This window comes from Pituophis catenifer, unplaced genomic scaffold, assembly GCF_029215685.1.
Source record: "Pituophis catenifer annectens isolate HBS135680 unplaced genomic scaffold, rPitCat1.0.hap2 SCAF_4, whole genome shotgun sequence".
Classification (NCBI taxonomy): Eukaryota; Metazoa; Chordata; class Lepidosauria; order Squamata; family Colubridae; genus Pituophis; species Pituophis catenifer.
The window spans coordinates 109,386,011-109,413,506 of NW_027256884.1; the positions used below are offsets into that span (position 1 = coordinate 109,386,011).

At 37.4% G+C, this 27,496-nt stretch overlaps 1 protein-coding gene across 1 annotated transcript; it reads left to right on the forward strand.

The window, feature by feature from the left end:
* The first annotated feature begins 3,116 nt into the window (after window positions 1-3,116).
* On the forward strand, window positions 3,117-22,823 carry MTMR6 (myotubularin related protein 6). The gene is made up of 14 exons (XM_070942840.1): window positions 3,117-3,235; window positions 5,260-5,376; window positions 6,036-6,198; window positions 6,319-6,476; window positions 9,387-9,515; window positions 10,561-10,695; window positions 11,863-11,995; window positions 12,996-13,105; window positions 14,088-14,213; window positions 15,311-15,360; window positions 16,921-17,121; window positions 18,085-18,219; window positions 18,297-18,423; window positions 19,435-22,823. Exons 1-14 carry the CDS (start codon window positions 3,212-3,214, stop codon window positions 19,687-19,689), a joined length of 1,863 nt encoding a protein of 620 aa, XP_070798941.1. The 5' UTR covers window positions 3,117-3,211; the 3' UTR covers window positions 19,690-22,823.
* Window positions 22,824-27,496: the final 4,673 nt, after the last annotated feature.

Below are 27,496 nucleotides of genomic sequence, written 5' to 3' on the forward strand. Positions count from 1 at the left end.
TCTTAAAGTGGCCGAGGTTGAGAAATAGTGACCTACGTGGTCCCACAGAAAGGAAGAAGACATGAATGTTGCACTCTTAAGAGACATATTAAACTGATGCAAAACTATGTTAAAATCAAAACCTCACAGAATTGTGGGAAAATAGGCAGGAGTGTTAAGTATGTTTGCTGCCTTATGCTGCCAAACATACATACGTATACATACATACATACATACATACATACATACATACATACATAAAGGGAAATAATAGCAATAATATTTTTAGATATTATTTATTTGAGGACACATAGCAGGTAAGGCATGGGGTAGCCTTCTGATTTTTTTTTCTTGTTTGACATTGCCTAATTGTGAGACAAGGAGAAATGGCTCTTACCAAATGTCTGGACTTGTCTCTTGCAGGGAAGTTTGAATTCGATCCAGGGCCCCAGATAATCCATTCCTGATGCAAAAAAAAAGTTTATCACCTGCTAAAAATCCCTGTTTTGTATAGGTGTTAAAAAGGTTCAAGAATGTCACAGCCAGTTATGGTTTTGTTAAAAATCATGCTTGTAGGCAATTTTCACTTCCTCATTTCCTATTCCTTCATCTTAAACCTAATGAAAGATATATGCATTCAGTACATAATGTTCCTTCTCATTTTTAATTTATTTGATATTTAAAAACAATCCAGAAAAAATACTTTTTCAAGATAATTCTTAACCCATCTCATTGAACATACCGCAATCAGTACTTTAGTCCTTGAGATGTCCTAAGACTATTCATAATTTTCAGCTCTCTCAATAATTACAATCTAATAACCATGACTTAATATTATTTAGGAGTAGCAATAACAGCACCCCAGATGTATATCTGTACATGCTATTGATGTATCACCAAAGGACCTTTTTTTGATGCAATAAATCTTTGAATAACCTTAATAACTGTCCTGAATACTCTGACTTTTTTTTTTTTACCTGATTGCATTATTGGCCTTGGGACCCCCTCGCCAGAGAAGCCCCAGGTTTGAAAAGTCTTTCTTTCTTGACATTACTGTTGCTAATGTGAATCTTTCCCATCATCTGTAAAAATTGAAAGAAATGATTAATTTAACCCTTTCCCTGAAAATTTATAAGCCAATTTGTTCCATAAAGTCCTTGGTGGTTAGCAGTTCTCTGTTTGATTGGCCAGGAGGAGGATGATGTCACAAGCATTCCAGTTAACCAATCAGTGTCTTTGTGACACTTTCAACACTGACTTATTTGTTGCGCCATTAACTTCCTTTGATCTATAACCCATTGCCTTCAGACCAAAATATTAAAATGTAAATGTCAAAATACATAAAGGAACAAAATAGGTGTGTTATATTTTCATAGAGCAAGATATACATTGCATAAATACCAGTGGTGGGTTTCAAATTTTTTTACTACTGGTTCTGTGGGTGTGGCTTGGTGGGCGTGGCAGGGGAAAGATACTGTAAAATCTCCATTCCCTCCCCATTCCAGGGGAAGGTTACTGCAAAATCCCCATTTCCTCTCAATCAGCTGGGACTTGGAAGGCAGAGAATAGATGGGGCGGGGCCAGTCAGAGGTGGTATTTACCAGTTCTCCAAACTACTCAAAATTTCTGCTACCGGTTCTCCAGAACTGGTCAGAACCTGCTGAAGCCCTCTGATATGTACCATGTATCAATACCAGTATGTGGCAATAATCAGTGAACCTAACTATACATTTAACATGAGAGAAATATCCTGGTCAGGGCTTATCAGAACGGTTTTCTTCTTGCCATTTTGCTTGCTTTCTAGGACAGGCCAAAGAGAATGATAGAAAACTGAATGCTTCAGTTAATGATAAAACTTAACAACTGTGGCAAGAAAAGTCATAAAATGGGGCAAACTCACTTAACAATGTTTCGCTTAGCAACATAAATTTTGGCCTCACTTGTGGTCGTAACTCAAGGACTACCCATATGTGCAAATCTGCCTGTGTTTCTGAACAATGTGCTTCTTTGCTTCTTCAGCATTGTTCAGAAACACAGGCAGATTTGCACATACGGGTAATCCTTGAGTTACGACCACAAGTGAGGCCAAAATTTATGTTGCTAAGCGAAACATTGTTAAGTGAGTTTGCCCCATTTTATGACTTTTCTTGCCACAGTTGTTAAGTGAATCATTGCATTTGTTAAGTTAGCAACATGGTTGTTAAGTGAATCTGTCTTCCCATTGACTTTGCTTGTCAGAAGTTTACAAAAGGGGATCACATGGCCCCAGGACACTGCAACCGTCATTAAGTATGAACCACTTGCCAAGCGCCTGAATTTTAATCATGTGACCATGGGAATTCTGCAAAGTTAGTAAGTGTGAAAAACCATCATAAGTCACTTTTTTCAGTGCTGTTGTAACTTTGAACGGTCACTAAATGAACTGTTGTAAATCGAGGACTGCCTATACATATTATTCCTTCATTCACTATAAGTAAAATCAGGGCAAAATCTTAAACATGGTAGCCTAATTTTCTGAATTTTTTGAGTCATTGGAATCGATGGTACTCTCTGAACTTGGGTGTTTGCTTGCAGATATTTCATTACCTGCTAGGTAGCATCCATCATCAGTGCTAGTGAGTGTGGGATTTGCTCCTTGTTGATGTACACTAGTTTGCCCTGCTAGTTTCCTGAATGTATCGAATCGTAACGCCATCTAATGCAATAATAGCAATAATCACATCCATTTAGGATGGGATTAAGTTAATGTGATATGTCAATTATTGCCACTTTTCTCTTTCATGAATCCATAACTTTTCTTTGGTGTACCAATACAGGTGGAAGAACACAAGGATGCAGGTAAGTCTACCCACCGCCTGTCTTTTACGAACTGTTGATATTTAACCCCTTATCATTTTAAATATAGTGATATATATTGATAATCTACTTTGTTGCACTGTAAGCAGCTCAAATTCGCTTTGGATAGAGAGATAGGTGGCGTATGGCTTTTATTCTTTCATTAAACAAACGAACGAACAAACAACTGGGTCTTCCGAGCACTAGGGGTCGCCGTGGGAAACGTCGGCCTTCTAGCTGCCATTCCTTCCTTCCTCCCTCCTTCCCTCCCAACCCTCTCCCTTCAGTTATCAGGAAGTGTCTCCTGGAGACGCCGGGTCTGCTTCCAGTTAGATACAGGCGGTGGTTGCCGTTGGTGGTTCCGGTGCTGCTGGACTGGTTTGGGCGTGGTGGCATCATGGAGCACATCCGCACCACGAAGGTAATAATAACATTCTCCCTTCTCCTCGGCCCGTTTGGCAGTCGGTTAACTGGGAACAGCAGAGCCTTAACCTGTGGCTTGGCCAATTCCTCCCGTTGCCCAGGTTCTACTCCGGTTCTACTCCGTGGCAGCGGGCGGGCTTCCCTTGGGATGACTAGGATCCGCTCCCTCCGGCCTCGCTTTCCCAGCTGCCCTCCAGAGATGTGTAGAATCCCCAGTCCCCAGAATTCACAGCCCATTTAGAACTCTTTTCTATTCATCAAGCAATTAATTTGGGGGTGCAATATTGAGTGACATTGACCTGGCTGGTGCCTGATATTCTGTTGAGTGGATTTGGGTGTTGTTGTTTTTTTTTGGGGGGGGGGGGGAGAAGGCAGACTGCTTTCTGCGAAGTACTTGGATGTTTCAAAAGAATCGTCCACCTTTTAAGGCTCTGTGCATTCTTCCCATCTGGAGAGGCTTAAAATAATAACATGTATTTTTGCATTTCGGTTATGGTTCCAATCTAAGGGTAGATAGAATTGGAATTTCAGCAGCCTGTGAGACACCTTGCAAGGGTTGTTAGTTACTCAGTAGCTTCAGCCTCTTCTCCATCCGTGGAATTATCATTTTGACAGATTTGTCTACATCAGATTCTCTCGTTTCCTGGAAGCATATGTTAGTGGAATCTAACTAAGCAGGCTTGTCAGCCGCTTTTTTCATTGCCTTCGATTTTTCCAGGCACCACATTTAGTTGTGATCAGCATCGCTGAAATCCATTGTGTGCCACTCAAGGGCATGCATAGGGTAAGCTGCCAGTAGCACATGTAAAAAAATTTCAAAGGGTACGCAGTAAACAAAGATAGATGCTCTTTTTAAAAAAAGCCTTTGTTACTGTTTCCATTATTTATTGGATGTTAGCAATGTGATTTTGGAAAGCCTTACCTCTTCCAAATTCAGCTTGTATTTTATTCTCATTCCGTGTACTGTTGAATTCTGGACTACAAAATCTTGAGCATTGTAATCTTGAGGTAAATGTAATAATTCAGAAGTTTGAGCATTTTTTCAGCACTGTCATTTTTGCTGTTGAAATTTTTTTTTTCTATAATTTCTTGGCTGCTGCGGTTGTTTCTGTATTTGTTTATGCAAGTAGCAATTCCAGTGTATAATCTTACAATAAATAATTCTGCTAGTATTTTTATCATTTTCTAGGTTTGCCTACTTTTTAAACACTGTTTAATGTTTCCTCATTATTCCAGATGCTGTTTTACTTTCAAATTTAGCAAATTAAATGAAGCTTTTTTTTCATTGTGTTGTGTCAACAATGTGTTGTAAGTTACTCTAGCGCTGTTTGGCTTCTGTTTCCTCTGTATTCATGGTTTGAGCATAGACTTGGATTAATGTAATATTGATTTGCTTTCCTTGCATTCGTGTAAGTAACTGATAGTAGCCTTCCTCTGCCAGTAGCTCTTGCTTGATCTCTCTTTTTGCATATCTGGCAATAATTATCAGTATTCTTAACCTGGCATTTCCCTGGTCTTTATAAATACATAGGTCTGTATCTGTCCAATAGAGCTGAAGTACTACATGTGAACCAGATATTGCTGTGTTCTTGGAGCATACTTTTAACTTTTGTACATCTAATACTGCAGCTTAAGATATGAAGAGTTGGGCATGAACAGGACTCTCATAATTAGAGACACTCATATCCTAATTTCAGTGGATTGTAGCCTAAAGCAGCTATTTCATCTCAGGCTCCCCCAGGCTGAAAATATTTCACGATGGAATCCAGAAGACGCTCATTGTGATCTGGCTCCAAACAAAGCATAAGAGCATCCTCTTCAATTCTTTCAATACTTTTGATATCTAGAAAACAATCCATACAGACAGTCAGGAAAGAACTATATTGCTATGAACTTTAGTGTAATCTGTGAGCAAACTGTATCATACAGACAGCTTTCTGTGCAATAAATAATTCGATTTCAGTTATGTTGAGCTATTGTTGAATAGTTTCATGCAATGCTTTGCCTTTTTTTAAAATGCAGGTTGAACAGGTAAAATTACTAGACCGATTCAGCACAAACATCAAGTCACAAACAGGAACTCTTTACCTTACAGCAACTCACTTGTTATTTATAGATTCCAGCCAGAAAGAGACATGGGTAAGGAGAATAAAGTTTTATGCTGCATTCCTTTACTTATATATTTTTCTACATTGTGTAACTGCCAAGAAACATGGGGCTTATGTACACAACTTTTCAAAAGTGCCCTGTGACATTTATGTTACAACTCTAAAGGCAGTCCTTTAGAAGTTGAGTGTGTAATAACTTTAGCGCATATCTTTATAAGATTCTTCTTAAAAAGAATCTTCATAAGATTTTTCTATGCTTCATTGCCACTATAATAAAGTGTGTATTTGAAAAATTTAAAGCATTAACTGCAGTCTCCTGTATGAAATAAATAGGATGTATTTGCCTAAAAAAGGAGAAATCTCCACTGAATATGTTTAAAGCTCCTTTTCAAATGGAAAAAGAGCAACAAGCAACTTTGATGTAATATTACATTATTATGCTCATTATAGTGAACATGTATGTCCTCTTGTGTGAACCTGATGCTCACTATATGTGTTGGTACTGCAGCTTTCAGAATGCCCACAAGCATAGCCAATTCTGAGAGATGTAGCTTCAGTACATCTGGAGATAGATAAAATGAGGAAACTGGATACAGATTTTATGCACCCTCATTGGAAATTTAAGATTGTTGAAAGAGCCTTATCTGTATTGTTTAACTTGTAGCTTTTGTGGTTTCCTGTATGCTGTAGATATTACACCATCATATTGCAGCAGTGGAGAAACTTGCTTTGACTACTTCCGGCTGCCCCTTAGTGATTCAGTGTAAGAACTTCAGAATAGTTCACTTCATTGTTCCCAGAGAAAGAGACTGCCATGATATTTATAACTCTTTGCTTCAGCTGTCAAAACCAGGTAGGCAGGTTTCTTCATTTCAATGCGTTTGGTACAGAGGGTTGCTCTGCTTAGTTGTTTAAAGAACTAGACAACAAAGGTCAAACTTTTTTTTTCTTTTCCCCCTCCTCCTGTTTTTAGCAAGATACGATGAATTATATGCCTTTTCATATAATCCAAAGCAAAACGAAGAAGAGAGGGTGCGAGGCTGGCAAATCATTGACCTCACAGGAGAATACGATCGGATGGGTGTGCCTAACTCTGAATGGCAATTATCAGATGCAAACCACGAATATAAGGTATTATTTATTTATTTATTTATTTATTTATTTATTTATTTATTTATTTAATTGGTTCGATTTATATGCCGCCCTTCTCCGGAGACTCAGGGCGGCTTACAATGCATTAGTTTAGTTTAGTTTAGTTTATTTGATTTGTATACCGCCCTACTCCCGAAGGACTCAGGGCGGTGAACAGCCAAACAATAAAATACATAGATACAAAAAATTTAAAAACCAGATAAAATCAAATTAAATCATTTTGGCCCAGACAGATTAAAACACCCCAATAATTTAAAAACAGATTAAAATTTACATATTTAAAAAGGGAAGAGATTAGGCCAAGCCCGCCTGATGGAATAAAAAGGTCTTCACAGCACGGCGGAAGGTGCGCAGATCCGGGATCCTCCGTATCTCTGGGGGGAGCTCATTCCAGACGGTAGGTGCCCACACAGAGAAGGCTCTCCCCCTAGGGGTCGCCAATCGACACTGTTTGGCTGACGGCACCCAGAGGAGTCCCTCTCTATGAGAGCGTACTGGCCGGTGGGAGGCTATTGGTGGTAGTAGGCGGTCCCGTAGATAACCAGGTCCTAAGCCATGGATCGCTTTAAAGGTGGTAACCAAAACCTTGAAGCGCACCTAGAAGACCACCGGGAGCCAGTGTAGCTCGCACAGGAGAGGTGTTACATGGGAGCGCCATGTCGCTCCCATTACCACCCGCGCGGCCGCACTCTGCGCCAGTTGGAGCCTCTGGGTGCTCCTCAAGGGGAGCCTCATATAGAGAGCATTGCAATAGTCCAGGCGGGAGGTGACAGGGGCATGAGTGACCATGCGTAATGAGTCCCATTAAGGCATTAAGCAATAGCCTTCATACTTTTGTATATACCTGCTTAGTAGGGCTTTCGGCCTCCCCTAAGCGGTGTTCTTTTTTATTCAAAGTCAGCTTACTTCCCCCACAATCCGGGTCCTCATTTTATCTACCTTGGAAGGATGGAAGGCTGAATCAACCTTGAGCCTGGTGAGATTTGAACTCGCAGTAACTGCAGGCAGCTGGCAGCTAAGTGCTACTTAATAGCACTTTAGTCCGCTGCTCCACCAAGGCTCCTATAGATTACTGATGCATTTATGATGCATCTGTTAATTTTCTAGTCCCCTCATATTTTACAGAGATCGAATGTATTTTTGAATACTAGGACAGTTGCTTTCATTCAGGAGGAACAGTGGTTGATTTATTCTCTTCTCATTTCAGAATTCTGTTCCAAAAGCACTCTCTTGATTCATGCAACTTTTTAATAATTTCTTTGAGTCCCTAACTAGGTGGTTGGATGACTGATGATCTGCAAGAACTATTCAGATGTTACACATAGAGGTTGAAAAACAATTCGGAATATCTGTGTTTAGACCTGTGCTTTCTTCTTTCCCTGCTAACAGAGATCAAGACTTGACTGGAGATTGTTAAACAAGATTTTTTGTGTGTCTTGTCTAGTTTCTTTTTCTTTTTTGTTCTTGTATACTTTTATTGATATTTTGATTTTAGAAATGGTTCCTGTTTATGTTTCTCATGTCAACTTTCATTGCAACTGGTGAGCTGTATTCTGTTAACTTTTTCTTTATACCGTATTTTTGGGAATATAAGACGCACCCCCCCTCCCCAAAGAGGGTGAAAATTTGGATGTGTCTTATACTCTGAATATATCCCCTCCCGTTCCCCCCACCCTTTGGCTTCTGCCTCCCAGCAATTTACCTCCTTGCAGCAAGCAGCAAACAGCAAAACAGCCCATTTCAGCTTCAGCACAGCCTGATTAGCACAAGCAGTTGATTGGACTCCCGACCCTCAGCTGTTTCAGGCTGCAGGGTTTGCCATTGCCGATTGTCACGCGGTCCTCTGCTGCTTGCTGCAGGCAGGAAAATTGCTAGGAGGCAGTTTTTTTTTCTTGTGTTAATCATGCTGTGCTGAAAATGAAACTAAAGCAGTCTGTTTGCTGCAACGAGGCAAATTGCTGGCAGGCAGAGGCAGAGTTATTGTGAGTGTTTTATGAGTCTTATTTTCTTCTTTGTGCCCTTTTGTTGTAAAATTTCTGTCTAGAATCAACAATTAGCTGGAATTTAAAAAGCATTTCACTGACTTAATTAAAATGTTACCTGAAGGAAAATAAAGAGAGGGGAAAAAAGCTTTACATCTAACAGATTGCGTGCTGAATAACCTTCTGATTGTGATTACAATACCAATCTATGCAAAGAAAAAAACTTAAAACAGTTCCAAACTGGTAAAATTTCATATTATTTCCCATATCCATGCACTAGCGTATATCTTGTTTTCCTCCCCAAAAAAGGTAGGTGCATCTTATAGTCCGGAGCGTCTTATACTCTGGAAAAATACAGTAACTATGTTACATTTGTATTGCAAATATATACTGAAATAGGGATATTGTAGAAGAGAAATATGGAAATCCACAGACTAGTAATTGCTAGGATTACTGGTACAAATATTCATCAGCATATATGTTTATCACATGGTTGCCCATATTTTCATTTGCTTATTCTTTTTAAAGAAAGTCAGAGTTCAAAGTTTTAGTAATACTTTGTTTTTGTTTTTGAAGAATTCAGGAAATTTGAGTGGAGAATTTTAATCTACACACACTCATGGCTTTTATACAAACTGTTGGAGAACTGTATTATCTCATTTAAATATGTGGTCAATTGCTATGGTCTCATTCTTGATCATTACATTCAGCCAGAAGAGATAGATAAGACTGGACATTATTGCATTTGAAACTATTCTATTCTATCATTCCTTTTCACTTCCATCCATTTTTCTGATAATTGAGAACCTTTAGATATCCCAGGTGTTTCTGATAAAAAATGGAAATTGGATATATAACATATCTAACATGTTTTTTGTTTTCAATTTCTTTTTTTTAACTTTCACAGATTTGTGAGACATATCCTAGAGACCTTTATGTTCCCAAGAGTGCAAGCAAGCCCATAATTGTTGGCAGTTCTAAATTCCGAAGCAAAGGAAGGTTCCCTGTGCTCTCATATTATCATAAAAATAATGAGGTATAGTCTGATTTCTTTTCAACGCAAGTATCTAAAGGCTATTTTCCAGTACAGGAAAAGACAAAGTGGGTAAGTACAGTAATCTAGGTCCCTAGATCTATTCTAGTGCAATGAAAGTGGATGCTCATAATGCAAGTGGTCTTCGACTTACGACCACAGTTTGCACTGGAATTTCACTCCCTAAACAATGTGGTCATTAAATGAGTCATCACTTGATCACCACTTGATTTTACAAACCGTTTTTAACTGCTATTGTTAAGTGACTCATCATGAATGTTAAGTGAATCTAGCTTCCCCAATTGACTTTGCCTGTAGGAAGCTGCCTGGGAAGATTGCAGATCGTGATCTCGTGACCACAAGACACTGCAATGGTCATAAATGTGAACCAGCTGCCCAACTCTCAAAATTGACATCACATGACCATGGGGGTGGTGCGACGGTCATAACTTTGAGGACAAGTCATAATTCGCTTTTTCTAAGGTTGTTAATAACTTTGAACTGTTGTTAAATGAGCAGGTATAAGTCAAGGACAACCTGTAGTAATAATAATATGACCGGGTATTTATGACCATAATAAGTTGTCAAACATAAAGAAATAGAGTATTATTAGTTAGTTCCCTTAGTTTTCTGTTTAATTATTAATGTAGCAATTATCCATGGTTAGAAAAATCACAGATGGGTAATCCGTTCTCTGAGGAATCCATAGCCTATAGCTAGGCTAACATGCATGATCATCAGAAGCAAGTGAACATATTGGTCAATGACAGTGTCAATGACACTGATGCAAATCAGCTATATTTGCAAATATACTTCCGCAGCAAACATAAACTGTATTTTTGTTTTAAATCTATCATTATAGAAAATCTGAGCTTATTCCCTTTCCCCTCCCCAAAAGTTTTTCAAGTACAGATTTGAAACATTGGAGCCTTGTTCCCCCCCCCTTTTTTTGTGTTATATTGCAAGGTAGCTACGCACTGACTTACTGTTCCTGCCTTCACCAGGTTTAAAGTGCAACCTTTTCTTTATCCCTCTTTTTTCTCACCAGGCTACCATTTGTAGGTGTAGTCAACCTCTCTCAGGATTCAGTGCCAGATGTCTGGAGGATGAACACATGTTGCAAGCAATAAGTAAAGCTAATCCCAATAACCACTATATGTATGTCATGGACACCAGACCAAAAGTAAGCCTGTAGCTGGGTTTTTCTTTTCTTCTGTTTGGTTTTGGCATTCTTACTGTCTTTATTCTTTAATTTTGTCTGTTGTTGGGTTTTTCCTGTTTTTAATATTTTAAAAGTAATTGTAAACTGACCAGAGTTGCTGGATATCAAGCAGCATGTACATCTAATAAATTGTTATTGTTATTTTGTTCCTACTTATTGATTTTCAGTATTTTATAAATAGGGTCATGCAATGGCTTACCTTCGGTTTGAAAAAGTATTTTGAAATTATTTTGCAACTGCTGCTCTGTCAGGAATACTTTAATGCAAACATACCTTTTCCTAGGATTATATGACAACTGCACAGTTCCAGAAATGATTAGATTCCTTTGGAATTGGAGATAGGTGCCTAATTCTGATAAAAAGAATCTCTCTGGAATCAAATCCAAAGTGTTGCATAGCAGTATTACCAACTTCTTAGATAGAAAGGATCAAAATTGGATTGTTGTAATCCATACTGTTCTGGATTTCTTTTAGGATCTAGTATGAGCAATATGACCATCATCATCATCATCATTTGTTTTTTGGGAATTTACACATTCTTTGAAAGAGATGCTTCAAAATGTTCATATGAAGCACTCCTTTTCAAATCTTAAAGCAATCCTGATTTTTTTCTAGGCCCATGGTGCTGTTTTTGGATTTCTCAAACCTTTTGCATAACCATTTTCCTTCAAAAGACATTTTGGTTTGTAAATCGTGGCTTATGACTTCAAAGCTAGCTAATTGTAACTCATTTAATAACCAATAGTTAAATATATCATGGGTTACCACTTTTTGTAGGTAATAGAATAGGAAGACTTTCTCAATTCTGTATTGTTCAGATAAGTTGTGAAAACTCATATTTATTTTATTTTCCTTATTTATTTCCATTAAATGCCACTGTATTTCCAAAAGATCTGAGTGACTTACTAAGATATCTGAGGATACTGAGTTGGGAGTCAACATGGCTAATCATTTGAGTTAGGAGAAAGAAATCATGCAAAATCACAACAGTCCTAAGGCTTAGAAGCCAAGTTATAAAAATATAATTTTCTTCTGTTTCATATTGTTCAGGATATATTATTATACAGATTATTATAATTGTATATTGCTTTGTTTCCTATACGTGACTAAACCTTCTTTTTCTCCAAGCTGAATGCAATGGCCAATAGAGCAGCAGGTAAAGGCTATGAAAATGAAGATAATTATTCCAACATTAGATTCCAATTTGTTGGTATTGAAAATATCCATGTAATGAGATCAAGTCTGCAAAAGCTTCTGGAAGGTATGAATGTGCACTTCACTAATATTAAGCATTTCTCGAGTACATTCACTCTTGCAGAAAAGTGATTTTACATAAATCTAGTTCATATCAAAGGATGTATTGAAATAGTGTATTTCTCATGCAATAGATATTGCTAATGTGAAATTCTACCTTCTAGTATTATGAGAGCCTATCCCCTTAATGAGATTTCGTCTTTTGAATATACTTCGGTTCAATTAAAACAGCTACATTTTTAATGTAAACAAGGCAGAATTATTGGGAGTTGTGCGGTATATACATTAAATCAATGATTATGGTTTTATTTATGTACTGATTATTTCAGAAATTATTAAAGCTTGCCATCCTCCTGTAGTAATGGGAGATTTTACTAAATATTTATATGAATGTATAAATTATATATATATTTAATATAATGCATAATTTATGTACTTATTTTATTATGATTTATTTATACAATATAATTAATATGTCATTTAAACATTACTTAATTGTGGGAAGCTACCTAATTGGAATCTCATGAAGTTATTCCTTCATGATTCCTTCAAATTTAGCAGCTATTAGCACTGTTTACAATATCTGCCCATCTGAGGAGACTGATGGGCAGATTAGTGCATGGCTGCATTAATGATTCCTCATAGTAAGTATTTAAATGATAAAAAAACAGGTGTGCATTCTAAACGATAGGAACGTACTGAGGATTAGTAAGATGATGGATGCACTCTTTTAAAGTAGAGTTATGAAGATAATTATGTTACTTTTATAATACGAAAGAACTTTATACTAGATTGCTTCTGCATAATTAACAATTAATAGAGGAAACCAGAGTTTGAGACAGGTTAGGGCATAACCAGGAAACTGGGATAGAGAAAAAATACTTTGTATGTTTAACAAGTTCAGAAATTCAGATTTCTTCATACAGTTGCTAAAATCCACTTTTGATTCTTGCACAGAGAGATGCTACGACTGCATTTGAATTTATCTGTGTTTCATTTTACTTTAGTTTGTGGAACAAGAGGCCTATCAGTCAATGATTTTCTTTCTGGCTTGGAGAGCTCTGGATGGCTGCGACACATCAAAGCAGTGTTGGATGCTGGTATCTTCTTAGCTAAAGTAATTTGCATTTAGTAATTTGTCCAAAATTGTTGATATTGGTATTATTTATTTGAGAATATAGATGGCCTTCAATAAGCACCATCAGATCAAGGGAATTTGGAAATTTCATTTCTAAAGTCTTCAACTTTTCAAGGATCCATAGTTCAGTAGCAGAGCATATGTGTTTAAATAGAAAATCCCACATTCTGTTTGGAATTTTCCTTTTTTAAAAAGAAGTATATATCATGGTAATCATAACTGGCCACCGCCTGACTTCTTAAGTAGTTTAAGTCAGTTCTTATTATTTATTAAATTTATATGTTATGCATGTCACATACATTAACTAAATATTTAGTTGGTAAGCATTCAAACTAGGGGTGTGTTCTATTGCGCAAGCGCAGAAGCTTCTGCGCATGTGCAGAAGCGTTTTGATGACGTCGGGGTCAGTGGGCGGAGCCTCCTGCCAGTTTTACTACCGGTTCTATAGAACCGGTGGCAACCCACCACTGATTCAAACCTGCCATAAACCAATCCGTTGGGTTCCTAAAGTAAAGGAGCCAAAACTGATAGCTTAAGCAGTGATAATCATATTTTGTCATTAAGGCAAACACAATTCTGTGGGTTGATTAATTCTTTTCCTCTTTTCATCAAGCAATCAGCTGTAAATAAATGTTGAATAATTAGGTGAGATCCAGGCATAAATATGCTGTCTTGGGGTGATTATGAGAAATTCTGGGAATTGAAGTCCATACATCTTTAAAGTTGCTAAATTTAAGAACACTGGCCTATAAATATGTTGATAATTTATTTCCAGTGTGACATAGATTACAGATCCTTTGGTTCTGCATTTATGTTGGCCAGAATTTCTGGGAGTTAAGAGTTCCAGCACGTTTGAAGGGTTCTTGAAAGGCTGGAATGAATTAAATATTTAAGTTCAGTTGAACAGTTGAATTCATTTTCTTTGTTATACATACATCAGTAAGTTTTGTTCTTTTCACAGGCCATAGCTTTTGAGAGTGCAAGTGTATTAGTACATTGCTCTGATGGCTGGGACCGGACATCTCAGGTCTGTTCCTTGGGTTCTCTATTATTGGATCCCTTTTATAGAACAATTAAAGGATTCATGGTAAGTGTGCAAAGCGAGCTTAAGTCACACTCGGCCAATGCTAACGCTGACCAACTTTGTAGTTCGATAATTTTGTGTTTCAGATTTGCTTATCTGCTTAATAATGGGGCTATTGAACATAATACTATGCATTACTGTTCAAATGTAATTAAATTATACAGTGGATTCCAATTCAAATAATTCTTGAATCAGTAAGCGTCAGATATTATTTACATATGCATTTTAAAATAAGTAATTTCAAAAATGTTTCAAGCAGATAAAGAAAATCAGATATTATATTGATATTTTCTCAATAAATTGAGATTACAAGCTATTGATGTGTTTCTGGTGCTAATTTTAAGTTGTAAACATGCCAGTTGAGTCTGCTAAATCTGGTAACTTGGACTAGATAGCTTAAAGATCTGTTTGATCTGGGATTACCTCGGTGCCTTGTTTTTTAAATTCTGTAATTAATAAACTTTACAGTGTTATTTGAAACCTGCATTTTATGTTTCTTTTACTTATGATATTTGTATAGAAGAGCAAAGATATATGTATAATACAGATAATTTTCACTTACCGACCACAATCGGGATTGGCATCTCCATTGCTAAACAGTACAATTATTAAGTATGATATGTGATCGCATCAATTTATGTCAGTTATGGCTGCAATCGTTAATCACATGCAGTCATTGAGTGCGATGTCACATGACCACAACTTGCAACTTACTTCCAGCTTCACCATTGGCTTTGCCTATTAGAAACTGGCTGTGAAGGATGCAAATGGCAATCATGACAGCAGGATGCTGCAATTGTTGTAAGCATACACTGGTTGCCAAGCACCCAAATTAAGAACACGTGACAATGGGGACACCGTGATAGCCACAGTCTCTAGGACCTGTCACACACACATCTCCTGTTTTAGCAACAGTGTAATTGAATGGTTGGTAAGCGAGGAGTACTTGTAGTCCTCATTTTCCAGCTGTGGAAAACTTGTTTTGCTTTCTCCATTGAGCTAAGAAATCCAGAATGAAAATGGTGACTTGGGAAATATTTTTTTAAATTAAAACATAAAGCATACCACATGACTAAAAACTGATACATGATTTCTTCTAGGTTTTGGTGGAAAAAGACTGGATTGCTTTCGGACACAAATTTTCAGATAGGTAATGTTTTTCACTGTAAAAAGCCTACATTTGAATTCTTTATGTAAAGTGCCTTGTTATGTTAAATTAATATGCAGCGTATAAGCCTGTATATTGCAATATTGTTCAAACATATTTTATTTAAATTAGAAATATATATTTACTTTGTTTTAGAACAATTGATTACTTTATATACTATTCAAGATTTTATAAAAATTGAAAAAATAAACCTGAGCAGCCTTATTTCCAATTTAGTTAACTGACTTAAAACGCTTAACTGATCAGATTTTTTGGATGCTGTACAACCCTTTTCTGGTTTTTAGCAGGTTGCAAGTTATGTTCAAATGATTGCACACTCTCACACACTTTTTCTCTCGCTGGAAGAGCTATCCTTATTGCAAAGGGGGTTTTGGCAAAACGGTATAGACAACTAACAATAAGTACCTTTGCCATTATTACTTACTTCATTTTTTTCCCATTCTATTTTCTGTTGTTTCTAATTGAACTTAAAATTAATTATTTTTTTATTTGAATCACTAGGGTCCAAATGCTTCACACAGTTTCCTCCCACAGATGTAATTATTGTGGTATATTCTATTCCATGCCAAGCAAACCATTTCTATATGCCCTGCTAATGGACATATATAGGACAGGAAATAGAGCAAACACTCTAATTTTACCAGAGTGGATAGTGCTGGAATTTTAAAAGATTTTTTTGGAGTTGGGTGACTTTGATTCTTTTGGAGGATTTGGGGTTTTACATTGAGTGTTATGGATACCTAAGTCTCTGGAAGGCTTAAGGGAATAATTTTGTCCCTTAAACCAATGCAATCCACCCAGGGGTGGGCTTCAAAATTTCTAGCAAGGGGTTCTCTGCCCAGTGGATGGGCGTGGCCATAGTGGGTGTGGCCTAGTTGGCCTCCTGCACCATGGCGGGGTGGTTACCTTCCCCAGGCTCCGGAGACTTTTCTTGAGCCTCCAGGAGGGCAAAAACAGCCTTCCCAGGCTCCGGAGTGGCCCATTTTTCACCCTCCCCAAGCCTCCGTGCACACCCTGCACTTAACCTGCATCTAAAATGGGCCGCATGGCGACTCTGGGGAGGGGAGGGGTGAGCGGGCCCAGCCAGGAGTGGGATTTGGGGGTTCTCTGAACTGCACAGAATCTTAGCTAGAGGTTCTCTCGAACCCCCAGCAGCCCAGCCCTGAATCTACCCCCTCCCCAAAATCAAATGCAAATATTTAGCTTTGGCAAGTCTGGAGGTCCCTGGGAGCCATAAGGTATCAGCCACCCCAAACTATATGATGGACTGGTTGTGAAAGAAGTCAGGATCTCCAAAAAGCAGTTTTATATGGAGTGCTGTATTCTCTTGCTACAGCCCAGTGAACGTGCCTAGAAGTTCTTTTGTGCCTGAGTAATAATTGCCCTGTTAACTGTGTCAAAGTGTAATACAGAAAAAGGTTTTAAAAAGGACGTTTCAACCAGTCTTTATCCATAAATTACTTAGTGAACGTTCCTCACATACTCTGGGGAATGCATCATTTTCATCTCTCATTAACTAACATGGAATATTATATTTTATAGATGTGGACAACTGGATGGTGACCCAAAGGAAATATCCCCCGTGTTTGCCCAATTCTTAGAATGTGCCTGGCACCTGACAGAGCAGTTTCCACAGGCCTTTGAGTACAATGAAGCTTTTCTCCTTCAGATCCATGAGCACATCCATTCATGCCAGTTTGGAAACTTCATTGGAAACTGCCAAAAAGAGCGAGAAGAACTCAAGTAAGGCTCTTAGGAACAATATATTAACACAGAACTGAACTCCTCCATTTATTCCTCCCTCCTCCCTTGTGCCTTTCCTTCCACCATTTTTTATGCTACGGTTAGAAAGCTTCCCACCGTACTTACAGATCAATATAGAAAAGAAGTCCCTGTCTTCAGGGACTTACAGCCTGAAAAAATAATCACTGTCTGAAGTATGGGAGGAACCACAGTTTAAAAATAAAATAAGTTTTCAAAAGAAAAAAAAAGGGAAGGAAAGGAAAGGAGAGGAGAGGAGAGGAGAGGGTGGGGAGGTGGAATGTAGTAGCCAAAGAGAAATAAGAGTTCCAGTACTTAGTCTTTCTTTCTGCTAGAGCCTAATGGAATGGCTGCACTTTACTGCCAAAAGTAGTCAAAGAGTTTCCCCTTAGGGCTATTAAATATTAAACTATCAGATAAAATCAGTGATGGAAATCAAGCTTTGCTGGCTGAACAGTGAGGTAGCTCTTTTAAGTGCTGATGGCTTAGAATTCTTTTTCACATGGAGGAAACTCTTAATATATATGTGGAGGGGGATTGGAATCTGCGGGTTTGGGTTTTAATATGTGCAAAATCTTCCTGAGAGTAATATATTCCTTTAAGAAGGAAGAAGAACATAAGTCTTCCTTCAATATCGTTTCTTTTCCTCCCTTCGATGGCCATTTCACATCCTGAAATTTCTCCCAGTTTGTTGGGTAGAAGCTTTGGAATGGAATAGGTATCTGTATTGTATTCTCTTTTTTGTCCTCTTTAAATTAGTGAATGTTAATGGGGTAGGAGTGGGCAGGCAGACAGTGTTAAACAGTTGTTTGTAGTTCATAATTGTAATTAAACTCTGCTCTTTATGCCTTTCTTATCATAAATATCCCACATTTTGTGTACCTTGATACAGTATAGATATTCCTCAGCTACTAATGTTTAACTCTAGGCTTTCCTTATTTTAAGATTGAAAGAGAAGACTTTTTCCTTGTGGCCTTTTCTTTTGGATGACTACAGGAAATACCTAAATCCAATCTACAATGAACATTTTTCACAGTCACTTTCAGTTCTGGAGCCGGATACAGCTGCCTTTAATTTTAAGTAAGTTTCAGTTATGCATTTTATAAACCCATCACCTGGATTGGAGTATTAACATAGCCTTGTGTTGACACATACAGGTTTTGGAGAAACATGTATCATCAGTTTGATCACACAATGCATCCCCGGCAATCTGTACTGAGCCATGTGATGAGCCTGAATGAGCAGAATAAACAGCTGGAGAAAGATATTAAAGAATTGGAAAACGTGAGTATTGGCAACTAATTTCACTCCTGACTCTAAAATAGGACCACTTTCCTCCTTAAAAATAATTTCTTTATTTCAAAATTAGGAGTGGTTTTAATCTCCATTGATCATTTCATAAAGTATTTGTAGTTTGGGAGTGGGTTGCTTTTGTTTTCTGTCAATTGGATATAGAAAATAAGATTCCACTAATTTGATATCCAGTTGAATCTTTTGATTTCTTGTACTGTGGTCTCCAGTTCCAGTACTTTTACTACAGTGGATAGCTGACTGCAATACCCTGTTTCCTCGAAAATAAGACCCAACCGGAAAATAAGTCCTAGCATGATTGTTCAGGATGCTCGTAATATAAGCCCTACCCCCAAAATAAGCCCCAGTTAAGTTTTGTCAGCCAGATGGGTGCATTTAGTACTATATTTCCCCCCAAATAAGATCTAACCAGAAAATAAGCCCTAATGCGTCTTTTGAAACAAAAATTAATATAAGACCCGGTCTTATTTTCTGGGAAACATGGTAGTAAATCGGTAAAATCACTTCAGTCTAGAGTTACTGCTCATTGGGAACAAGAGGATGGATGTATGAACAATCAATACAATAATTTTGCATTTATTTATTTATCTTGTCATGTAGATCCCTTGAGAACTGTAGGCAATTTCATTTTAATGTATGCCGATTAGTGTACATTCAAAGTGACAGTAAAGTATTCTAAATCTACTACAGGGAAGCAGTGTGTGAAACTGGAGACTAAAGTGAGAGGGAAATCAATATTTAGTCCCTTATATCTTCAAGTAGAAAATGTTAAGTTAGCATAACTGGGAAGTGACTCCAGGTGAGGTTAGGGAGGCCATTACTTGTGAGAGGAGACAATACTGAACTATATAAACAGTGACTAGACTTAGTTACAAAGCAGTTTCCTATCCAAAAGACTGGAGACTAGAATAAGTATTAATAGTGGAACGGATGAAAGAAAAGAGATAAAAGCTACTAATTCTGAATCATTTTTCTTAACATTAGAAACTGGACCACCATTTACACAAGGATTTGGATGCTGTCTTTGCGAAGGAGTCCGTCTGTCCCATGTCACCAGGAGTTAAAACCTCACTCTGCTTTAAGAAGGAGCAGCCTCTCTTACATGAGAATGACTGTATTCGGACAATAGAGGGCTCCAACACAGCAGACAATCGATACAGCGAGTACATGGAAGAGTTATCCAAAACAGAGCCTAGTGTTGTCGGCCTGGAATACGGAGTGGCAAGAATGACCTGTTAAATGTCACACAAAGCAGTTCTGCTTTTCTGAAAAGTTTGAAGTTCAAGACAGGGCATTGTGAGTCTGATCTCTTGGAATGTAACCAAAAACTAATGTGTGCAATGGAGAGCTTCATTAACGTAGACTAGAGTGCACATTAGTTTTGAAAATGTCATTCTTGTAAGAGGTAATTGAATTTAACAATGTTGAAAAGGATATGAAGAACTTAGGAAACCTTTTGTGAGGAATTGGGGAATGAAAGTTGAACATCACAATAAATTATAGCTACACTAGCTTATTCCAAATGTTCACCGGTTTTGGTCCCGACGGAGCCATAGTTAAAGTAAACCCATTGAAAATAGTGAGATTTAAACAAGCCAAGATTTCAGTGAATCGACTAACATATGTCTACTATTAATTCACCCAGTGTGATTATTGCCAAACAGTAAATGGTATTTGAATGTTTGCTTTTAGGATGCAGACAATTTACTGGGATCAATGAACATCTGTACATAAATGTAAAGTGGGTGTGTGTTCCTGTTTAATGTATTGCCTGTTACAGTATTTTCAGTGATATCTACATCATTAATTAGCATCAAGGTAGTAAGAACAATATTCAAATATATTTGTTCTGCTCATTTAGAATATCTAAAATATGCTTAGTGACTTCTTTAAATTATTCTCTTTCAAAACAATACCATGAGATTCAGATCAGTAATTATGGAATATCAATTTCTTGTATTCAGTTTTAACCCATTACAAAAGTAAGAAATCTTTTTTCTCTCTCTCTTTTTACCTTATGCTAAAGCTCTAGTTAGAAAGAAAAAATTAAAAAAAGAAAGAAAAGAAGATTTCCTACCTGGTTAATAAATTAAAATTGCAGCCTCAAGGCTGTGTACCTTCCATATACTTCTGTCCAACTATTGGAAGTATAGTTCAGTTGATAAAATGGGTAAACTAGAAGTGTCACATGTATCACAGGATTGGAGTACCCATTTCCAGGAATAGGCTATATTTCAGAATGGTCATATTTTTAGGCATCTTGCAATTATGTATAAAGTAACTTGAGCATCCAGTGAAATAGAAAGTATAAGAACCGTCCCTTTTTGATTGGATATATTTGCGGTTTCCTGTAGGATTTTAATCTGTTTTGTAAATCTGCTTTAAAAGGTGCAGCTTAATTTGAAATAAAAAGCTTGTTTTTCAATCAGTAGGATTATCACATTAATGTATTAGGTGAATAAATGCGAATTACTAATCAAGTAGCCACCTTTGGGTAGAGGCTAAGAACAAATTAAAATTTAGCTCTATAAGCAAAGATGACTGTAGAATCTCGGATGTTTTGAAAATGTGTTCATGTTGACATTTACTATCCAGGGCAGTATCCAAAGACACAGGAAACGGATCTCCAGTTAAGCAGAATGCTTAGGTAAAAAGATACGCTTGTGTATTTGTGTAGTAAATCGGTATGTTTCCAATATCTTTGTTTTTACTTCACCAGAAAAAAGAATGGATTTGCTTTAGTGGGACCCTGTCTCTGTTTGCTTTCTCCCAATTTGTTTTGATTGTTCAAAAAATGAATATTGAAAGCTGATATGGTAAACATGCATGCCTTGGGGGATATCAAACATCCCAGGTGGTATAATAAGTAATTTGTACCTGAGGGACCAAATGCTCATTACACACACAGTGAAAATTAGTTTAGCTTTGCAGTAATCACGGAAGGCTGTGTGAACAATACCGCCATTGGGCTACATAAAACCTGACGCAGTTGGCTGTCTCATTCTATCTTGGTTGGGATCCAGTCACACTAATAACAGGTGAGGAGAATCTTACCTGGAACACTTCAAGGGTCACGTTATGAAGAAGGAATAAGTGGCAAAAAATATGCTTTTTAATATTATGATAGGCCTATTTAACTACAAAAATTGATTAAAAGGGGAAAACGGGATCTATCATTTACCTAATATATGGTGTATTCTCATGTATTTTGCCTGTTAAGGCATTATGCAGATTTTGCACAGCAGTAATTTTGAAAAATATTAGGGCAGAGAAATTTGGACCTCTGGTTGTTTTTCTCTCTAGTTTCTTCCTATGGATTAATAATTGCTTGTTATCTGATATACTGAAAGTATAAGACCAAACATTGTATTACCAATTATTTCTTGCAACTGTCTGATTAAAAAATACCTATGTGTAGCTGCATTAATCTTGCTGAACAGTTGTAAAAGTAGCTTCTTGAACCATCTTCAATAGTAGAAATGCAGGTCTTTGAATATTTCATGTCTCATGTAAAATTATCTGTCTATATTTGTTTTATATTCCACTTTTCCATCAGGAGCTGAAGATGGTATGCATAGTGCTCTCTATTTTTCCCCACAACAACCACCCTATGAAATTAGTTTGGGTTAAGAGAGAGAGTGAACCAAAATCACCCGTGACCACCTCAACATTCTCTTCTCCTCTCCTCTCCTCTCCTCTCCTCTCCTCTCCTCTCCTCTCCTCTTCCTCTTCCTCTTCCTCTTCCTCCTCTCTTCCTTGTGAGAAATCAGAATGGCAAATGTAGTTAACAAAATAATGTATGCTAGGATACTTGAGAGACATATTGTAACAGGATGCCCTCCACCTGATTCATTACATTCTTAATGAATGTAAATATGGAATGACTGATCTAGCCAAATGTATAACTTATACATTAGCTCCAGATGACTGGAACGTAGCTATGTGATGGTTTTTTAAAAAAGAGAATCAGGAAAATATAGGCTACTCGGCTTCATGTTTGTTCTTGACAAATTATAGAAATGATTATTAAAGAACAAATAACTCGGCCCACAGCTTTATTGAGAGAAAATCAGTATAGATGGCAGTGATTACATCAATTATGTGCTTGGATTTTCAGAAGTTTAACAAGGTTCCTTACCTAAAATTCTAAAGAACAGTTAGTGGCAGGTTGCGAATTAGCTACAAAGGAGAAAGTGGTGAGTAGAAATAAATATTGTTCATGGATGTAAGAAGTGGAGTCCTTTAAGGATCTGTATTAAAACTAATGCTTTTTAACTTATTCATAAATGATCTTGACTTATACTAAGTAGTAAATATGTCAAATGTGGATAACTCTGTTTATGATGGTGGTGAATAAAAAAAAATCTGATAAATTGGGTGAGTGGTCAACCAAATTGCAAGTGTGGTTCAGTTTAAATGAGTGTAAAGTCTCTCCCTTTTGGGGCAAAACATCCTTAACTTCACCATATGAATTGATATGATTGAGGTAAGTACCAGAAAAAGATCTCGGAATTCTGAAGGTGAGAATACAACCAATTCTATTTCTATTCTGGGGATCATTAAGGGTTGAAAGTAAAACTGCCAACATAGTAAAGCCCTTAAACAAATCTGCTGGGTGCATGTGCCCACGTGCACATTAATAGCCATCATTAGGACAATTTGTCAGTATGTGGCATATGAGAAGGAGAGGGATTTTTAACTCACTCTTGCTGTGCTATTTTGTTGGACAATGCCCCTTTCATCACAGAGCTGCTTATGGGTCCTGATCGTTGCTAATGAACTGCTGCCTTCCATCCAATTTCCAGGTCAGGCATAAAAGGCTCTGCTAGTAGAAAATTTAGCTAGTTGCTGCCTCAACACATCTGGAAAATGTCAGATTTAAGAAGGTGTAACATAATTTTAAACCACAACCTCAGGTGCTATATGCAGCAACATATTTTATGTGAATTAGTCTTTAAAACATGCTCAAGTAATTAGCTATTTGGTTAACTTATGTATGTCTTAAGTTGATACAGGTTTGGTACCTTGAATATTACTTTTCAGATTTAGATGTAGTTACTTTTAACTGCTTCATGGTGGGTATTCTGACAAGCTGTTTTTACTAAATTACTTTTCAATTAATATCTATTTAATTAATAATTGCCAAGTTCACATTCCTCATATTCCCATCCTGTTCTTGTTGGAGGCATCTTTTAAGGTGCTTCCGGTTGAAAAGATTAGTTGGTGACATCATTATTGCTCGGGGGATGCTGGGTGCGGGGACTCCTTTCATGTCCCTCCAAGGAGCTAGAGCAAATGATGGGAATTTACCCCACCACACAGCAGCGCTCGGGTTTTGAACGTGGGTTGCTAACCTCCAACACCAGCATCCTAACCACATGAGCCACTGCTCCATATTCCTCATATTTTAAAACCTCAGGATACTTGCTGGATCAGGCCAAAAGTCTGTGAGGTATAGTAAAATGATCCACTGGACCAAATGCTTGAGAGAATCAAAAGCTACATAAGACTAGGTCACCTGTCTATAAAAGTCAAATCATCAATCCCAAATCTCAGGATGGATAGTGTCCATCATAATACACCTTGAGGGCTTTTCAATTAAAAAAGTTGATAACAATATTTTAGTATTTTTAAATCATTGGTGAGGTATCCAGTTAAATTTGCAAAAAAACCTGTAACCTTTCTACGACTTCTTTCACGTGGCAATTTCCTTCAGTTGTAAAAATCCAGATCTTAAAACTTAATGTTTCTTAAAGCAGTATTTTGTGCTCTACAACATTTCAGTAGGAAAAATGCTTAAATCTAACTTCACAAAACTATCAAGGATTTTAGATTGTCAGCCCTGTTTCTTGTTTACATAATTACAGCTCTCCAAACATTGCTATCATGAGAAAACTTAGCTGATGTGTCTGGGGTCTCTCTCATATGCTCGGAAACATTTTATATTTTTGTTCAAGCTAAAGCAGGGGTGTCAAACTTGCAGCCCGCAGGCCGAATGCATCACGCACTGGCCACGCCCACCCGTTGTGATACGTCACATGACGACTATGTGTCATCATGACACATAGTAAAGAGTTTTCTCTTTGTTTACAGCACTATTCCAACAGACTTTTAATTTTGTTGGAAATATAGAACATAGAATAACAGAGTTGGAAGGGACCTTGGAGGTCTTCTAGTCTTCTAGTCCAACCCCCTGCCTAGACAGGAAACCCAACACCACTTCAGACAAATGGTTGTCCAATCTCTTCTTAAAAACTTAGTGTTGGAGCATTCATAACTTCTGGAGGCAAGTTGTTCCACTGATTAATTGTTCTGTCAGGAAATTTCTCCTTTGTTCTAAGTTGCTTCTCTCCACCCATTGCTTCTTGTCCTACCCTCAGGTGCTTTGGAGAATAGCTTGACTCCCTCTTCTTTGTTTTAAATATGTTTTAAATATTTAAATAAATATTAAATATGTTTTAAGTTTTACACCCATATTTTAGGTGAAGGATGTGCTCTCAGGCTACTATGCAACATCAGAGCTAATCTTCAGGTGGCATTTCATCTGGCCAGATTCATGTCAGAATCAGACTGCGTCTTACTGAGATGCCTGATTTTTTTTAAAAAAATATCTCACTGTGAAAATCTCATGCAAATTTTATGTGATCCCTCAGGTGCGTATAGTCATTAAAGATGCTTATAATTGAGGATTGTGTGCTAGGCTGCTTTTTCTTTAATTGGAGCTTTAAATTTCCAACCATTCAGTTTTGTAGGACAGCTGCCAAATGGGCATATGAGGAAGTACAGCAAGGCTGTGCCGAGTCTATGCATTTTCCTTCTGTATCCAATTTCTAGTGACCTGAATCTAGGAGCGTGGCAATTTAAAAGCATTTCCTCACAAAGGGGAATACAATCATCTCTACAACAGGGGCCTTGTCTCATCCCTTCCCTCTCTACTGTTTCAAATTAAAAGCCATTATCACTTTATGAGCTTCAGAAATAGGCTGACATGGAGAACAGTTTCAGTTCTCCCAGAACATGACAAAGTCCTTCCAGGAAATGCTCTTCCATATTTTCTACTATGGCATTATTATTTTTTCTTCCCAAAGTCTCTTTCATTAGACTCTTAACAGTAAAGTAGTACTAATTTATAAATTGATTACTCTGATGACAGTAAAGTAGTACTAATTTATAAATTGATTACTCTGATGACAGTAAAGTAGTACTAATTTATAAATTGATTACTCTGATATCACAGAAAATAAAAGTAAAATACACAATAGGTAAAATAGATAAACAGTAATGTGTCACTTCTGGAAAGCATAAGGTGACCAGATTTTAACATTGGTAAAGAGGGACATTGTGGGCGTGGCTTATTTTGTGGGCGTGGCTAGCTGGTCATGTGACTGGGTGGGCGTGGCTAGCTGGTCATGTGACCGGGTGGCCATGGCTATGTCTATAGGGTAAGGTGAACAGATTTTAACATTGGTAAGGACACCATTGTGGGCGTGGCTTATTGTGTGGGTGTGGCTTGGAGGCCATGTGACCGGGTGGGCGTGGCTACCTGGTCATGTGACCGGGTGGCCATGGCTATGTGTATAGGGACTACTCAGAGGGCTGAAAAGTCATTTCTGACAGGTCCTCACACTTTTGACTGGTCCTCACACTTATGACCATCCTCACATTTATGCCCGTGCAGCATTCTTAACAACCATGTCACTCATTTCACAACTGCTTCTCTTCAACATGGTGACAAGATAGGGCAAAAATGTAAAATGTGAGGACAGTCGTAAGTTCGAGGACTGGTCAAAAGTGTGAGGACCAGTCAAAAATAACTTTTTCAGCCCTCTGAGTAGTCCATATGCACAAAAGGACTAACCAGAGGGCTGAAAAAAGTCATTTCTGACAGGTCCTCGCACTTTTGACTGGTCCTCACACTTATGACCATCCTCACATTTATGCCCGTGCAGCATTCTTAACAACCATGTCACTCATTTCACAACTGCTTCTCTTCAACATGGTGACAAGATAGGGCAAAAATGTAAAATGTGAAGACAGTCGTAAGTTCGAGGACTGGTCAAAAGTGTGAGGACCAGTCAAAAATAACTTTTTCAGCCCTCTGAGTAGTCCATATGCACAAAAGGACTAACCAGAGAGCTGAAAAAAGTCATTTCTGACAGGTCCTCGCACTTTTGACTGGTCCTCACACTTATGACCATCCTCACATTTATGCCCATGCAGCATTCTTAACAACCATGTCACTCATTTCACAACTGCTTCTCTTCACCATGATGACAAGATAGGGCAAAAATGTAAAATGTGAGGACAGTCATAAGTTCAAGGACTGGTCAAAAGTGTGAGGACCAGTCAAAAATAACTTTTTCAGCCCTCTGAGTAGTCCATATGCATTAAAGGATTACAGCAATAGAGAGGGATGAAGGAATGGAAATTAGAGTAGGAGTGAGGGTAAGAGAGGGAGGAAGAGAGGAGGAGAAGGAGAAAGAAAGAGGAAGTAGGGAGGAGAAAAAGAGGGTGGGGGGAAGAGAAAGTAAGAAGGAAAGAAAAGAGAGAGGTGGTAGGTTTGAGGAGAAAGATTGCTGTACAATAAAAAAGATGAAAGGGAAGAAAGCCAACCCCAAGCAAATATAAAGATATTAAGATAAAGAAGAATTGTTAAACTTTAAAGAATAAAAGAGAACAAATATGAATAAATAGCAATAATTAGAAACACACATACAAACATACAATGTATTTTCTTTGAACAGAATATTTGGCTGGTTCACAAATTTAAACAGCGTTTAGTCATTTCAATTAAATTTACAATTTCTATATTTCCTTTTTGCCATATTTATTCCTCATCTATTTTTTAAAAAAACCAATATTACCCTTCATCCTCATCTCTAATCTTAATCAAATTCAATTTTTCCCTTCTATTCTATATTATACCCCTTCCCATTGTCATCTATTTTTATATCCATCCTCACATTGGTTAATTATGTAATTATGTAATACAGTTGTTTAATACAAATTCAACATTTTAATATAAATCAATTAGTTATAAAACTAT

Coding starts and splice junctions, on each gene's coding strand:
- MTMR6 (XM_070942840.1), top strand. CDS start 3,212: ATGGAGCACATCCGCACCACGAAG. Junction 11,996..12,995: donor TCTGCAAAAGCTTCTGGAAG/GTATGAATGTGC, acceptor ATTTTACTTTAG/TTTGTGGAACAAGAGGCCTA. Junction 18,424..19,434: donor ATATTAAAGAATTGGAAAAC/GTGAGTATTGGC, acceptor TCTTAACATTAG/AAACTGGACCACCATTTACA.